The 17,103-nt window shown below is 46.9% G+C and overlaps 1 protein-coding gene across 2 annotated transcripts; it reads left to right on the top strand.

Annotated features, from left to right (window-relative positions):
- Positions 1-13: 13 nt before the first annotated feature.
- Positions 14-16,303, top strand: LOC149431164 (protein S100-A1-like). Of its 2 annotated transcripts, XM_089665838.1 has the most exons (5): positions 14-170; positions 4,919-5,071; positions 6,549-6,701; positions 7,411-7,548; positions 16,082-16,303. In XM_089665838.1, exons 2-5 carry the CDS (start codon positions 4,925-4,927, stop codon positions 16,223-16,225), a joined length of 582 nt encoding a protein of 193 aa, XP_089521964.1. In that variant the 5' UTR covers positions 14-170; positions 4,919-4,924; the 3' UTR covers positions 16,226-16,303. The 2 variants fall into 2 exon arrangements, with proteins under 2 accessions (XP_089521964.1, XP_089521965.1); XM_089665839.1 differs by lacking the exons at positions 14-170; positions 4,919-5,071; positions 6,549-6,701; positions 7,411-7,548 and adding an exon at positions 14,440-15,852.
- Positions 16,304-17,103: the final 800 nt, after the last annotated feature.

The raw sequence follows: 17,103 nt of genomic DNA, 5'->3' as shown, positions 1-17,103 counted from the left end.
GGTGAAGAACCATGTGAGATCACGCGGCACTGTCAGATCATGGCAATCCATGATTTCAGGTTCACTGTGGGTTTTCTTCTTGTATGAGAAGCTCATTCCTCACTGGATCAGAGCAGACTTTTTATTTTTGTTCTCGGTGAAGAGCAGGCAGAGCAAGTCTTTCCTTCCCAGTAAGTATTTCATTTGTGTAATAGAGGAATGGAGAGCAGGAGGGGGGTAGAGCTCTGGATCCACCAGGAGGCTTACATAGTGTCTTATAACTCACCCAACACCTATTCTGTGACTCGTGTCTTTTGTAAAGAGTCCCGGTACAGTCAACATGGCTCTGTTTGCTGCCTTATGGCTCTACAACCGTAATCAAGGAGGCTCCACTGTCCATGTAACAGTTCTCGCATTGTAGTCAATGAGAAGTTGCTGTCCATGTGATGGCTCTCCCGATGTAGTCAACAGGGCTTCACAGTCTGTGTGATGGATCTTCCTTTGTAGTCAACAGGGCTTCACAGTCTGTGTGATGGCTCCTCCATTGTAGTCAACAGGGCTTCACAGTCTGTGTGATGGCTCCTCCATTGTAGTCAACAGGATTTCACAGTCTATGTGATGGCTCCTCCATTGTAGTCAACAGGGCTTCACAGTCTATGTGATGGCTCTTCCATTGTAGTCAACAGGGTTTCACAGTCTATGTGATGGCTCTTCCATTGTAGTCAACAGGACTTCACAGTCTGTGTGATGGCTCCTCCATTGTAGTCAACAGGGCTTCACAGTCTGTGATGGATCTTCCATTGTAGTCAACAGGGCTTCACAGTCTGTGTGATGGCTCCTCCATTGTAGTCAACAGGGCTTCACAGTCTGTGTGATGGCTCCTCCATTGTAGTCAACAAGGCTTCACAGTTTATGTGATGGCTCTTCCATTGTAGTCAACAGGGCTTCACAGTCTATGTGATGGCTCTTATGTTGTAGTCAACAGGGCTTCACAATCTATGTGATGGCTCCTCCATTGTAGTCAACAGGACTTCACAGTCTATGTAATGGATCTTCCTTTGTAGTCAATAGGGCTTCACAGTCTGTGTGATGGCTCCTCCATTGTAGTCAACAGGGCTTCACAGTCTGTGTGATGGCTCTTCCATTGTAGTCAACAGGGCTTCACAGTCTATGTGATGGTTCCTCCATTGTAGTCAACAGGGCATCACAGTCTGTGTGATGGCTCTTCCATTGTAGTCAACAGGGCTTCACAGTCTATGTGATGGATCTTCCATTGTAGTCAACAGGGTTTCACAGTCTGTGTGATGGCTCCTCCATTGTAGTCAACAGGGCTTCACAGTCTATGTGATGGCTCTTCCATTGTAGTCAACAGGGCTTCACAGTCTGTGTGATGGCTCCTCCATTGTAGTCAACAGGGCTTCACAGTCTGTGTGATGGATCTTCCATTGTAGTCAACAGGGCTTCACAGTCTATGTGATGGCTCTCCGGTTGTAGTCAACAGGGCTTCACAGTCTGTGTGATGGATCTTCCATTGTAGTCAACAGGGCTTCACTCTCTATGTGATGGCTCTTCCATTGTAGTCAACAGGGCTTCACAGTCTGTGTGATGGCTCCTCCATTGTAGTCAACAGGGCTTCACAGTCTGTGTGATGGCTCCTCCATTGTAGTTAACAAGGCTTCACAGTTTATGTGATGGCTCTTCCATTGTAGTCAACAGGGCTTCACAGTCTATGTGATGGCTCTCCCGTTGTAGTCAACAGGGCTTCAGTCTATGTGATGGCTCTCCCGTTGTAGTCAACAGGGCTTCAGTCTATGTGATGGCTCTCCCATTGTAGTCAATAAGGCTTCACAGTCTATGTGATGGCTCTGCCATTGTAGTCAACTGGGCTTTACTGCCTATGTGGGCACCCAAGGTGCAAAAGCAGTCTGTGGATGCAGTGGAGATACAACAGAGACAGTAAATACAGCAGGGGTGCAGCAGAAATGCAGCGAGACTGAGGATATTGCTTAAATATAGCAGAGGCGCAAGGGTGGCAACTGAATATACTAGTGGATGTTGCAAAGGGAAGTGGAGGTGTAAGAGTTACTGCAGCTGAGACTGTGGATGTTGCGGAGGTTGCAAGGAATACTGCAGCAGAGATGCGTGCATGTTGCAGTGGGCAGTGGAGGTACAAAGGTCCTGTATTTGTAGAGGAACACCTCAGTACCTTAGGTAGTCCTGGTGCAATCAACGTGGCTCTGTTTGCTGTCATATGGCTCTCCTACTGTAATCAGCGGGGCTCTGCTGTCCATGTAACAGCTCTTCCATTGTAGTCAATGAGAAGTTGATGTCCATGTGGTGGCTCTCCATTCACAGTCAATGGGGCCCACTGTCTATGTAATGGCTCCCCATCATAGTCAATGAGGCTTCACTGTCTATGTAATGGATCTCCCATCATAGTCAATGGGGTTCACTGTCTGTGTAATGGCTCCCCATCATAGTCAATGAGGCTTCACTGTCTATGTGATGGCTCTCCCATCATAGTCAATGGGGCCCACTGTCTATGTAAAGGCTCCCCATCATAGTCAATGAGGCTTCACTGTCTATGTAATGGATCTCCCATCATAGTCAATGGGGTTCACTGTCTATGTAATGGCTCCCCCATCATACTCAATGGGGCTTCACTGTCTATGTGATGGCTCTCCCATCACAGTCAATGGGGTTCACTGTCCGTGTAATGGCTCCCAATCATAGTCAATGGGGTTCACTGTCTGTGTAATGGCTCCCCATCATAGTCAATGGGGTTCACTGTCTATGTAATGGATCTCCCATCATAGTCAATGAGGCTTCACTGTCTATGTAATGGCTCCCCATCATAGTCAATGGGGTTTACTGTCTGTGTAATGGCTCTCCCATCATAGTCAATGGGGTCCACTGTCTGTGTAATGGCTCCTCCGTCATAGTCAATGGGGCTTCATTGACTGCGTGATGGCTCTCCCATTCTAGTCAATGGTATTTCACTGTCTATACAATGGTTCTCCCATCATAGTCAATGGGCCTCCACTGTCTGTGTGACAGTTGTCCTCAGGAGCTTCTGATAAAGTGCAGGAACTACTGTTATGTGGACAGGGGAGCCCCAGTGATTACAATGGGAGAGCCATCACACGGACCTGTTGATTATACCGGGAGATTTTCAGGAGACAGCCGGGGAACAAAAACATAAGAGACTTACTCCTCAGTTGTGCCCACTCCACCACAATGCTCTCTCAGGGATCTGTCTGGGTTGGCCAGGCCCTGGACACAATGAATCTTTACATGTGTGACCTGCTAGTTGTGGAACATTGCTCCGTTCCTGCTTCCCTGTGTATATGTTTTCCCTTGCTGCCCAGGCCCCCCCCCCCGTGTACCCCCACCCCCACAGTGCTTCCAGCTTCCATCCTCTCCTTCCCATCAACAGCTGCAAGCACACAATAGGATCCTTCAGGATGAAGAGTGGGGGAAGAGTCCAGCAGATATGTCACATTTACCAGCCCCTTTCTTTCCTGAATGAACACACTGAGTAATTGGCACTCTTCACTCATTGTGTTCATTCATAACTGAGGGATATTAGACTGCATTTTTTTTTTTTTTGAGGGGGAGCTGTCAGGTTGGCTGTAAGGGGCCCTGTGGTCTCTAACAGCAGCCCTGAAGGGAAGTCAAGGGGAAAATTAGTCTGTGGATGCAGTAGAGATACAGCAGAGACCATACATGCAGCAGGGGTGCAGTAGAGGCAGCGAAATTCAGAGATGACTGAGGATATAACTTGAGTAAAGCAGAGGTGCAAAGGTGGATTATATGTAGACCAGTGGACAAGGGCGGACTGACAACTCATGGGGCCCCCGGGCAATAGGGGATCATGGGGCCCCTGTGTCCTTGCCCAAACTCAAAAAAAGCCTATGAAAAAGGTACCAGGGGCATCTCATGGGGCCCCCTACTGACCCCAGGCCCTCGGGCAGTGCCCAAGTTTCCAAATGGTCAGTCCGCCCCTGCCAGTGGATGTTGCACAGGGAGGCTGTCAAGGTCCTACCTTTTCCCAGAGGTTATGGTACTCCATGTGCTAGCATCCATCTTGGATTTCTGCTGAGCATGATGGGAATCTTTTATGCCTTCAGGTCTCTGAGGTCCATCCCCCAGAGGGGTGTGGCTGAGTACATATAAGCCTGGGATCTGCACATGCTCTTTGCACTTGTGTCTTGTGTCTTTGTCTTGCTACAGCTCTGTGTATACGCTCGTGACTCTTCTGGTATTCTGACTCGGCTTGTGACTAAGACCATTCTCTGCGTTTCCCTTTGATCTGACCTTCTGTTGCTGAACCCGGCCCGTGACCTGTGATTCTCTGTCTACTGTTCTGTACTGTTTTGTCCTGTTGTTATTGACCCGGCTTGTCTGACTACGCTATTGTCATTCTCACCAACTACACGCCATTGGCGGCGGCCATTACCGCAGCTGGGGTGTCTCGGGGGCCGCGACCTGGTCCCTGGTTGCGTCAAGTCCATCCCCACCATCAGGGGCCCTGGTGAAGGGCAGCCTGGGACTTAGACTCCGCGCCCTGAGGGACTTCAGTCTGTTGGTGGTGGTTGTCGTCAGCCAGTGCGTTACCCTGCCACTAGGCCTACCTGTCCGTTCCACAGCCCTGCCCTGACAGAGGCACAAGGGTCTTATAGTTGTAGAGGAACGATTCAGTGCCTTAGGGGAGCTGTAGGCACAAAAGTTCTGGAGGAACATGGACTCAATGCTCAAGCAGTGAAACCAGGTCCCACATGAGTTCAGATAGAGGATGCAGTCACGTGATATGTGATGCAGTGACAACATTCCAGGTAAAACCCAGACTGCAGAGAAGATGCCAGCAATGGAATACAAGACAACTGTAAGTCAATCCACCTGAACAAATCTCTCTAATTTTCTTTATGCTGTTCTGTAGACCACAATGTCTCCTCACCGTTTTCCTGGTTCCTTGGCGCATGTCATCAACCAAGTTGTTGGAATCTTCTTACTTCTGCATGTCAAACACCTGGTTGGAGACCAACTTGATGAGAGGGATTCCCTTCCAGTTGAACGTCAAGACCCCATAAAGGTGAGAACAGGGAGTGCAAGGCCCAAAGAAGCATGGGTGCCTTTTAGACAGCTCTGCTGGTGGTTACTGGCAGCGGAGTCCACCAGATAGTTGTCAGCTGGTCTGTCAGGTTCCAATAATGTTAATGAAAGCCGTGCCACAACATCTCCCCTCCATCCCTTTCGGTTGTCCATGGACCGGAAGGTGTCAAACATAGGCCCGGTGCACAGTGGTGGTCATTTATGGTCCCTGTTCTGTTCCGACCACTCTAGACCAATATAAAAGCTCCACCTGTCTCAGCCCCATTTTGACATCATTTGCATTAGGCGCCTGAGGACCTTGTCCTGGCACTGGGTGTAGTCCAGGTTCAGACTGTGGATGAAGTGGAAACTGAGGGTTCAGAGGTGGTGCTGCAGAGATTGAATGCAGTAGAGACCAAGACTATGGAGGCTGAAGGGAAGCAGGGTTGTGGATAAAAGGATACCACCAGTCCTCCTGTACGGGGACCAGGCAGCTGGGTGAATCAAATGTGGGCAGGAAGGGTGTTCGGCATGGTGGGGGGCAATTATTGGATCCGATACCCTGCATGGCTCTGTCTGCAGCAACTGAAAGATGGCTTCTTCTCCTCTACCTCCCACTGGCTTACAGCTGCTGCAGGGAGAGCCACAGAGGGGATCGGTTCCAGTAATTGCCCCCCCCACCACATCTATCACCCTCCCTGTGCACCATATGTTTCCCCTTGCTGCCCAGGCCCCCCCCCCCCTGTGTGCCCCCACCCCCACAGTGCTTCCAGCTCCCATCCTCTCCTTCCCATCAACAGCTGCAAGCACACAATAGGATCCTTCAGGATGAAGAGTGGGGGAAGAGTCCAGCAGATGTGTCACATTTACCAGCCCCTTTCTTTCCTGAATGAACACACTGAGTAATTGGCACTCTTCACTCATTGTGTTCATTCATAACTGAGGGATTTTAGACTGCATTTTTTTTTTTTGAGGGGGAGCTGTCAGGTTGGCTGTAAGGGGCCCTGTGGTTTCTAACAGCAGCCCTGAAGGGAAGTCAAGGGGAAAATGAGTCTGTGGATGCAGTAGAGATACAGCCGAGACCATACATGCAGCAGGGGTGCAGTAGAGGCAGCGAAATTCAGAGATGACTGAGGATATAACTTGAGTAAAGCAGAGGTGCAAAGGTGTATTATGTGTAGACCAGTGGATGTTGCACAGGGAGGCACAAGGGTCTTATAGTTGTAGAGGAACGATTCAGTGCCTTAGGCGAGCTGTAGGCACAAAAGTTCTGGAGGAACATGGACTCAATGCTCAAGCAGTGAAACCACGTCCCACATGAGTTCAGATAGAGGATGCAGTCACGTGATATGTGATGCAGTGACAACATTCCAGGTAAAACCCAGACTGCAGAGAAGATGCCAGCAATGGAATGCAAGACAACTGTAAGTCAATCCACCTGAACAAATCTCTCTAATTTTCTTTATGCTGTTCTGTAGACCACAATGTCTCCTCACCGTTTTCCTGGTTCCTTGGCGCATGTCATCAACCAAGTTGTTGGAATCTCCTTCCTTCTGCATGTCAAACACCTGGTTGGAGACCAACTTGATGAGAGGGATTCCCTTGCAGCTGAACGTCAAGCCCCCATAAAGGTGAGAACTGGGAGTGCAAGGCCCAAAGAAGCATGGGTGCCTTTTAGACAGCTCTGCTGGTGGTTACTGGCAGATAGTTGTCAGCTGGTCTGTCAGGACCTCTGTTGCCCTTGAAGATGCAGCAGGACCAAGGCAGCGGCCACAAGCAAGATGGCACCCGAGGTAGTGGCGTGGTTAGACGGCAGGACTGGACTAAAGAAGTGTAGTCAGGATGGAAGCTGAGGGCATACATGGAGAGGCAAACCAGAGAGTGGGCAGGAACGTGGTCAGGAACAATAGCCAAAGTCATACATAGGAATCTGAGGGAGAAGGTAGAAGTGTAGTCAGGTGACAGGTCATCCACGGTTGGGCAGGAGAGGTAGAGTCCTTAGAGAAAGCTGGGTTCAAACCAGGAATCGGGCAGTAGGAAGGTCCAGAGACAAGCTGGGTTGGTAACAGGAGGTCCCAAGAATACAGGATACACAGAGGCAAGGTAGCTGAGGATCATCCATCAAACTCTGAGTGCAGCCATTGTCCTTGTATAGGGCGTTTGGTGCCAATCCCGGCAGCAGGTGTACATGAACGTGCGCCAGTGTGCACATGTTTGTGTGCATACGCGCATTTCTGTGCAACCAGGAGCTAAGAAACTAAGTTGATCCTACATCTCCAATACCTAACTACCTATTTGAACCCGCTTACAAATCTTTCACTTGTCTACCAACTCCACTAGGTGTCAGAACTGGAAATGGCCATACACGAAATGTACAGAATCTTCGAGAAATTTGCTTCAAAGGATTATAACGAGCGCACAACGAGCAAGAAGGAACTGAAGGAACTTCTACAGAAGGAGCTTGGAGGGTTTGCTGAGGTGAGACACAATCAAACGGGGGACATGTACAGCTGTGCAATCATTCTTCGGTATTTAATGCACTAAGGTTTCAGTATAACTGACACCTTCAAATATGAATTCCGAGATCCAAAAATGTTGTCAAAATCCAACGGTCATTGTATTCATCTAGAACAGGGGTGGGCAAACTTTTTGACTTGAGGGCCGCAATGGGTTCATATATTGGACCCGGGGGCCGGACCAACAGTAGATGAATGATGTGTATGTGTCATCCATAGTAAGTATAGTAATATTCCCCCATAGTAAGCATAGTAATTAATCCCCCATATAGTAATTCATCCCCCATATAGTAATTCATCCCCCATAGTAATTCATCCCCCATATAGTAATTCATCCCCCATATAGTAATTCATCCCCCATAGTAATTCATCCCCCATATAGTAATTCATCCCCCATAGTAATTCATCCCCCATAGTAATTCATCCCCCATAGTAATTCATCCCCCATATAGTAATTAATCCCCCATAGTAATTCATCCCCCATATAGTAATTCATCCCCCATATAGTAATTCATCCCCCATAGTAATTCATCCCCCATAGTAATTCATCCCCCATATAGTAATTCACCCCCCATAGTAATTCATCCCCCATAGTAATTCATCCCCCATATAGTAATTCATCCCCCATAGTAATTCATCCCCCATAGTAATTCATCCCCCATATAGTAATTCAACCCCCATATAGTAATTTGTCCCCCATATAGTAATTCATCCCCATATAGTAATTCATCCCCCATAGTAATTCATCCCCCATATAGTAATTCATCCCCCATAGTAATTCATCTCTCATAGTAATTCATCCCCCATAGTAATTCATCCCCCATAGTAATTCATCCCCCATATAGTAATTCACCCCCCATAGTAATTCATCCCCCATAGTAATTAATCCCCCATATAGTAATTCATCCCCCATATAGTAATTCATCCCCCATAGTAATTCATCCCCCATATAGTAATTCATCCCCCATAGTAATTCATCCCCCATATAGTAATTCATCCCCCATATAGTTATTCATCCCCCATAGTAATTCATCCCCCATATACTAATTCATCCCCCAGAGTAATTCATCCCCCATATAGTAATTCATCCCCCATATAGTAATTCATCCCCCATAGTAATTCATCCCCCATATAGTAATTCATCCCCCCTATAGTAATTCATCCCCAATAGTAATTCATCCCCCATATAGTAATTCATCCCCCATATAGTAATTCATCCCCCCATAGTAATTCATCCCCCCTATAGTAATTCATCCCCCATAGTAATTCATCCCCCATAGTAATTCATCCCCCATATAGTAATTCATCCCCCATATAGTAATTCATCCCTCATAGTAATTCATCCCCCATAGTAATTCATCCCCCATAGTAATTCATCCCCCATATAGTAATTCATCCCTCATAGTAATTCATCCCCCATATAGTAATTCATCCCCCCATAGTAATTCATTCCCCCATATAGTAATTCATCCCTCATAGTAATTCATCCCCCATAGTAATTCATCCCCCATATAGTAATTCATCCCCCATATAGTAATTCATCCCCCATATAGTAATTCATCCCCCATAGTAATTCATCCCCCATATTAATTCATCCCCCATATTAAGTCCCCAAGTCCCCCCTGTGTCAATTCACTTACCTTTGCTCCGCGCGTTCCTCTCGCCGTGTTCCCGCGCCGTTCCGGTGTAGCATGAAAATCTGTCTCCTATGAGGATCTGTCCCCCTCGACGTATCTGCGCATGTGCCAGTTTCAGGCATTAGCAGCCGATCGGCGATCTCCGGCACATGCGCAGATACGTCGAGGGGGACAGATCCTCATAGGAGACAGATTTTCATGCTGCACCGGTCTTCAGGGCGGACCGTGAGAGGAGCCTAGCTCCGCGGGCCGGATTAAAAGGTCCGCCGGGCCGTAGTTTGCCCATTGCTGGTCTAGAATCTCGGTGAGCTTTGTGCATTTCTTCCAGGTCTGTGCAGACTTCCTGCAATGAAGACCACTCACTGCTGCTCTCTCTACCAAGGGCAGACTGACAACTCATGGGGCCCCCGGGCAATAGGGGATCATGGGGCCCCTGTGTCCTTGCCCAAACTCAAAAAAGCCTATGAAAAAGGTACCAGGGGCATCTCATGGGGCCCCCTACTGACCACGGGCCCTCGGGCAGTGCCCGAGTTTCCAAATGGTCAGTCCGCCCCTGGGTCATTGTATTCTTCTAGAATCTCGGTGAGCTTTGTGCATTTCTTCCAGGTCTGTGCAGTCCTCCAGTGTGAGACTTCCTGTAATGAAGACCACTCACTGCTGCTCTCTACTTGTGCAGGTTGACTGGTCTTGTCTCGATTGTCTCCATTGCTTTGATGATGGAGTTTCATGGTGTCATTCGTTGCCCTGTACACACATCCTATCGCAGAGTAAATCTTGTTTCTGTTCAAGCATGAGGCATGTGACATGACACTGCACAGGTTAATGAACGACCTCTATCTGTGGTGTGAGAACTGACACTTCCTGTGAGGAAACTACATCTCCCACAATCAGTCAAGTGCTCTGCAGGTGAGAGCTGCACGGTAATTAGATCTGACACAGACAAAAACAGGCAGCTGGAAGATTTTTTTTAAATTAAATTAGCTCTTTGACCTTTGTGATGGCCAACAGAGGGGTTACGAAGCATACGTTGGGTGTGGCCTGTCCCTTCTGGTGTAGAAAGGCAAGCAAGCTGGATGAATACATGGACAGGGGGATCGATCGGCCATGACACTACAAACTGCAGCCTCAACATGTGATCATTATTCCAAGGACAGTACAGGGAAGAGAACTTCACCAACACCGAGATATACCAACAAAAACATCCGAAGGCGGACAATGCCTCTAACATTTTCAACCTCACTTACCTGTTCTTTTCCTTCCTGTGGGATGTGCTCATAGAATGAAATCTCAGGGTAACGTGGGCAGGCTGGGACCGGGCAAATATGGAGGACCATGACTGATTAACCCTTCATGGACCCGGCCCTCCATGGACAAGATTACAAAGGAAGTGGAGGACGGAGATGAGGAGGCGGACTTCAACCAAATTCCCAACATTGTCAGCTCTCTGAACATGGCCCTATTCACCCACAAGATCAGCTGACCCCCATCAGACCCCCATCACACCGGCTCGGGGTCTCTTCTACAAATACTGAAGTCTCAATAAACTAAAAATGTATCATTTAACTGTCTCTGTGTTTCTGCTTTCTGTATAAATATATCTATAATGTACAAATCACTGGGACCCCTAAGTGTCAGGATGTCATTGTTCTCGCCCCCCAAGTGTCAGGGTGTCATTGTTCAGGATCCTCAAGTGTCAGGGTGTCATTGTTCTGGCCCCCCAAGTGTCAGGGTGTCATTGTTCTGGCCCTCCAAGTGTCAGGGTGTCATTGTTCAGGATCCTCAAGTGTCAGGGTGTCATTGTTCTGGACCCCCAAGTGTCAGGGTGTCATTGTTCTGGACCCCCAAGTGTCAGGGTGTCATTGTTCTGGCCCTCCAAGTGTCAGGGTGTCATTGTTCTGGACCCCCAAGTGTCAGGGTGTCATTGTTCTGGGACCCCCAAGTGTCAGGGTGTCATTGTTCTGGCCCCCCAAGTGTCAGGGTGTCATTGTTCTGGCCCCCCCAAGTGTCAGGGTGTCATTGTTCAGGATCCTCAAGTGTCAGGGTGTCATTGTTCTGGATCCTCAAGTGTCAGGGTGTCATTGTTCTGGCCCTGCAAGTGTCAAGGTGTCATTGTTCTGGATCCCCAAGTGTCAGGGTGTCATTGTTCTGGATCCTCAAGTGTCAGGGTGTCATTGTTCTGGCCCTGCAAGTGTCAGGGTGTCATTGTTCAGGATCCTCAAGTGTCAGGGTGTCATTGTTCTGTATCCTCAAGTGTCAGGGTGTCATTGTTCAGGATCCTCAAGTGTCAGGGTGTCATTGTTCTGGCCCTGCAAGTGTCAGGGTGTCATTGTTCAGGATCCTCAAGTGTCAGGGTGTCATTGTTCTGGCCCTGCAAGTGTCAGGGTGTCATTGTTCTTGCCCCCCAAGTGTCAGGGTGTCATTGTTCAGGATCCTCAAGTGTCAGGGTGTCCTTGTTCAGGATCCTCAAGTGTCAGGGTGTCATTGTTCTGGCCCCCCAAGTGTCAGGGTGTCATTGTTCTGGCCCTCCAAGTGTCAGGGTGTCATTGTTCTGGACCCCCAAGTGTCAGGGTGTCACTGTTCTGGGACCCCCAGGTGTCAGGGTGTCATTGTTCTGGCCCCCCAAGTGTCAAGGTGTCATTGTTCTGGCCCTCCAAGTGTCAGGGTGTCATTGTTCAGGATCCTCAAGTGTCAGGGTGTCATTGTTCTGGACCCCCAAGTGTCAGGGTGTCATTGTTCTGGCCCCCCAAGTGTCAGGGTGTCATTGTTCAGGATCCTCAAGTGTCAGGGTGTCATTGTTCTGGATCCTCAAGTGTCAGGGTGTCATTGTTCAGGATCCTCAAGTGTCAGGGTGTCATTGTTCTGGCCCTGCAAGTGTCAGGGTGTCATTGTTATGACCCCCAAGTGTCAGGGTGTCAAGTGTCACGTATGTTGGGTCGGTGCTTGTGGACGGCCAACTGTAACTGGTGGTAAGAATTTCCACTCATCATCTGACCATCTATCCAGTTCTCTGTCTGTTTCTCCATCCATCCGTCATTCAATGCTTCTCTAAATGACCTTATCCTGGCATCCATTTAATGCCAACCTTTCTCCTCTTTTCCTTGCTACATTTACATCACAACTCTTCTGTTTATGTATCCTTGATTTCATTCCTCACATATGGTTGGTCGTTGCTTGTAGACAGCCAACCATAACTGGTGCTCAGAACTTCTGCTCATCATCTGACCATCTATCCAGTTCTCCATCTGTTCATCCACCTATCCATCTATCATACTATACTTCTCCAAATCCTGACCCTGTCATCCATCTAACACCAACCTTTCTCCTCTCTTCTTTTCTCAATGTACACAACAGCTCTTTATTTTACGTGTCTTCCTCACTCTTGTTGGGTCTTTGCTTGTAGACAGCCAACCACGACTGAGAGTCAGAACATTTGCTCATCGTCTGGCCATCTCTCCAGTTTTCCACCTATTTTTTCATCCATCCTTCCGTCCATCCATCTTACATGTGTCTCCAAATGACCTTATCTTGGCATCCATCCAAGCATTCTCCTCTTTTCTTTTCTCTCTGTACATAAGAGTTCTTTATTTTATGTGTTTTTGCTTGGATCCCTCACATATATTGGGTCTTTGCTTGTAGATGGCCAACCATAACTGGTGGTTAGAACTTCTGCTCATTATCTGACCATCTATCCAGTTCTTCGTCTGTTTATCCACCCATTCATTCATCATACTATGTTTCTCCAAATCACCTTATCCTGGCATCCATCTAACACCAACTTTTCTTTTCTTTCTTTTCTTTTCTCCATGTACATAACAGCTATTTATTTTATCTTTGTTTGGATTCCTCACATATGTTGGGTCTTTGCTTGTAGGCAGCCAACCACAACTGATGGTCAGAACTTCTGCTCATTATCTGACCATCTATCCAGTTATCACTCTGTCCAACTATTCATCTATCTTCTTCTGCTTCTTCAAATGTCCTCTCTCTCCCGTAAAACACCAAACTCTGTCTTTGAAGGTATGAAGGTCTCGTTTCTCCAGGTCACGGAGTAGTTAGTTAGTTAGTAGTAGTTATTCACATTCTACTGAACTTGTTATTTAAAGCTGGAGATGTTTCATTGCACATTCAATTGGCTTGGAAAATTTCCCCAGCATTTACACCTACAGGGGCAGCTTAGTCATCTTAATCCAATCACCATGGTGCCATAAAATGTGTTAAAACAGATTTTGGTAGTACAAGAACATGATGGGAGGTCTGAAAAGTTGAAATGTCTCACTTTAAATGGCGTAAGGATTTCTCAACCAGGGTTCTATGGAACCCTAAGGTTCCTCCATAGGCTGCTTTGGATTCCTTGAGCAATTACTGCCTCTCAGAAAAAGTTCCCACTGACACCATTGATCTTTTTAGCTATCTGTAAGGGAGGAGTCTTCTCAATGAGCACAAACAGGATAATTCTTCCTACTGACCCTCACACTAATATATCATGCATTGTAGATATACAGATTTTTAGAAGGGGGTCCATGAGATTGGAAAGTTATTTCAAGGGTTCCTCTGTGTTGAAAAGGTTGAGAAAGGCTGGCTTAATCTAACCACCTTCAACATCTGTCTTTCATAACACCGAGGTAGCTAAGGTTCCCGTGTGGGTATATATCCTGGGTTATGTTCTTGAACCGAGCAAGCCTCTTGGATAAATGGTGAAACGTCTTCAACACTGTAAAGCAGGTCCTCTAGAATGATTTGCTATACAAATAAAACTTTGACTCTCTACCTAGATGTGTCATTTCCAGGATCTTAGTTTAGGATCCCCCCATAAAATAGATCTTCTATTCCGTCACCTCTCGTTCGATAACCACAGATAGAACCTCTATTATCTACTCTTTCTCCATAGATGCACCCAGCTGTCCACCAGTCCCTATTTTCGTATGCCAAGCCATGCCCTTTCTTTCTATTGTCCCCAAGTAACAAGTACTACTCAGTTTACTAATCTCTTTACATGCAAAAATGGTTTCTTATCCTACGTGTTTAGTTCTTAGGTTCTCCTACGTGTTTAGTTCTTGGGGTCTCCTACGTGTTTAGTTCTTGGGGTCTCCTACGTGTTTAGTTCTTGGGGTCTCCTACGTGTTTAGTTCTTAGGTTCTCCTACGTGTTTAGTTCTTGGGGTCTCCTACGTGTTTAGTTCTTGGGTTCTTTTTGGGCCATCCATTAATTGTTCATAGAAAGACACATAAAACTGTAGTTCTGATTGTCTGCTTATTGACCGTGCAGTCATACGACTTTCCATCAGTCCAACAGACCATCTATCCACCTCTTATTCATCCAATAATCATTTGGTCTTTCTTTTCATCTTCTACCCATCTGTTTGTTGGATCCATCAGTCCTTTTATCCAGCTCTCATTGTGTCCACCACATATTTTTTGCCTTTCTCCGTTTGTAGCCTGAAGCTCATACCTTATCTCAGTTGTTCCATCTGTTTAATAGCCCTACCTGTCCTGTTTTTAGGTCCTTTTGTACAACTCGTTCTGTTACAGCAGATCTTCTACTCATTCATTTACACCTACACATCAACCAATCCAACCTTTGAGCAAACTTTTTTTGTCCTGTAAACCAATATTCATAACTTCTTTCTATTTTCTCACCAAAATGGCTCAACATCCTTGGGTCCCATTTGTTGGGAACATTCTGTTCCCCTCTGACTGAAAACTTCATCCGAAGTGTCAATGTTCTTAAATTCCGCCGTTCCACCAAACATCCAAATAACTGTAATTCTGTCCTCATCGACAAACCACCACCCACCAATATAAACCTCCTTAATTCTCCTGTTCGTTCTGTAAGACCACAACCATGTATCTAGTCCTCAGCACCTTCCTGGTTCGTTGCCACATGTCCTTAACCAACTTGTTCTGGTTTTGGGATCTTCGTACTCCTCCATCTGAATAAAACATATCTTTGGCTCTATCATGTTTAGATAATCAGTTGCAATTAGAACATCCATGTTTCTGATCTTTGGTGGTACACCCATCCAATCTTTGACTCGTCCACTTGTCCTCTGACCTAACCATCCCAAGATGCAAAAACTGGAAAGGGCCATGGATACGCTTATAAGGACCATAACCCGTGCACATTGAGCAAGAAGGAACTGAAGGAAATGGTTTCTTATCCTATGTGTTTAGTTGTTGGGTTCTTTTTGGGCCATCCATTAATCGTTCATAGAGAGACACATAAAACTTTTGTTCTGAATGCCTGCTTATTGATCGTACAATCATACGACATGTCTCTAGTCCTCAGCATCTTCCTGGTTCATTGCCACATGTACTCAACCAACTTTCTCTGGTTTTGGGATCTTCGTACTCCTCCATCTGAATAAAACATATATTTTGCTCTATCATGTTTAGATAATCAGTCGCAATTAGAACTTCCAGCTTCTGATCATTGGTGGTACACCCATCCAGCCTTTGACTCATCCACTTTTCCTCTGACCTAACCATCCCAAGATGTCAAAACTGGAAAGGGCCATGGATACGCTTATCGATGTCTTCCACACATATTCCGCTCGGGAAGGTGACAAGCACAAACTGTGCAAGAGGGAACTGAAAGATCTTCTACAGAACGAGCTTGGAGAGTATCTTGAGGTGAGACACAATTGGATGGGGCGTGTACAGCTGGGCAATCATTTGGGTTAATTTGTTTTTGAAAAATGTTGCAATACCTGGATATTGAGTTAATGATTCTAAAGCAAGTCCCACACACAGTCTTTGATTCAGGAGCCTACAGAATTAAATCTAGGTCTAATGTAGACAGGCAGGGGCCGGCAGAGGTGGAAAAAGATTGGTTGGTTAAAAATATGTCTTCCTTCTCTAGGAGCAGAAAGACGCCACCTCTGTGGACAAGATCCTGAAGGAACTAGACAAGAACGGAGATGAGGAGGTGGACTTTCAGGAGTTTGTCACCTTGTTGGACTCTCTGACCGTGGTCTGCAACACCGTCTTCTGCAAGAACAGCTGAGCCACTCCGACTGTTCATTACCGTGGAGCCTCTTGTACAAAGGCCGATGTCTCAATAAACTAGTCATTTATCCTTTAAGTGGTTCTGCGTTTGATTTCTGACTAAATATAGCTATGATGTATTAATGACTATAATTCAATTCACATTCCTGAGTGTCAGGGTGTCATTGTTCTGGTTACCCAAGTGTCAGGGTGTCATTGTTCTGGTCACCCAAGTGTCAGGGTGTCATTGTTTTGGGAGCCCCAAGTGTCAGGGTGTCATTGTTCTGGTCACCCAAGTGTCAGGGTGTCATTGTTTTGGGAGCCCCAAGTGTCAGGGTGTCATTGTTTTGGGAGCCCCAAGTGTCAGGGTGTCATTGTTCTGGTCACCCAAGTGTCAGGGTGTCATTGTTCTGGGAGCCCTACGTGTCAGGGTGTCATTGTTCTGGTCACCCAAGTGTCAGGGTGTCATTGTTTTGGGAGCCCCAAGTGTCAGGGTGTCATTGTTTTGGGAGCCCCAAGTGTCAGGGTGTCATTGTTCTGGTCACCCAAGTGTCAGGGTGTCATTGTTTTGGGAGCCCCAAGTGTCAGGATGTCATTGTTCTGGGAGCCCCAAGTGTTAGGGTGTCATTGTTCTGGTCACCCAAGTGTCAGGGTGTCATTGTTCTGGGAACCCCAAGTGTCAGGGTGTCATTGTTCTGGGACCCCAAGTGTCAGGGTGTAATTGTTCTACACCTCCAAGTGTCAGGGTGTCATAGTTCTAGGAGCCCCAACTGTCAGGGTGTCATTGTTCTGGACCCTCAAGTGACAGTGTGTCATTGCTCTGGGAGCCCCAAGTGTCAGGGTGTCATTGTTCTGGATCTGCAAGTGTCAGGGTGTTATTGTTCTGGACCCCCAAGT

Source organism: Staurois parvus, unplaced genomic scaffold (assembly GCF_062004578.1).
Source record: "Staurois parvus isolate SC_StPar_1 unplaced genomic scaffold, SC_StPar_1.0 ptg002369l, whole genome shotgun sequence".
Classification (NCBI taxonomy): domain Eukaryota; kingdom Metazoa; phylum Chordata; class Amphibia; order Anura; family Ranidae; genus Staurois; species Staurois parvus.
This window is presented reverse-complemented; position numbering and strand designations above follow the sequence as displayed.

Excerpts from the sequence above, each read along its gene's own strand:
- LOC149431164 (XM_089665838.1), top strand. The coding sequence starts at position 4,925 with ATGTCTCCTCACCGTTTTCCTGGTTCCTTGGCGCATGTCATCAACCAA. Across the intron at positions 5,072-6,548 it reads AACGTCAAGACCCCATAAAG|ACCACAATGTCTCCTCACCG; the intron begins GTGAGAACAGGG and ends GCTGTTCTGTAG. Across the intron at positions 6,702-7,410 it reads AACGTCAAGCCCCCATAAAG|GTGTCAGAACTGGAAATGGC; the intron begins GTGAGAACTGGG and ends CAACTCCACTAG.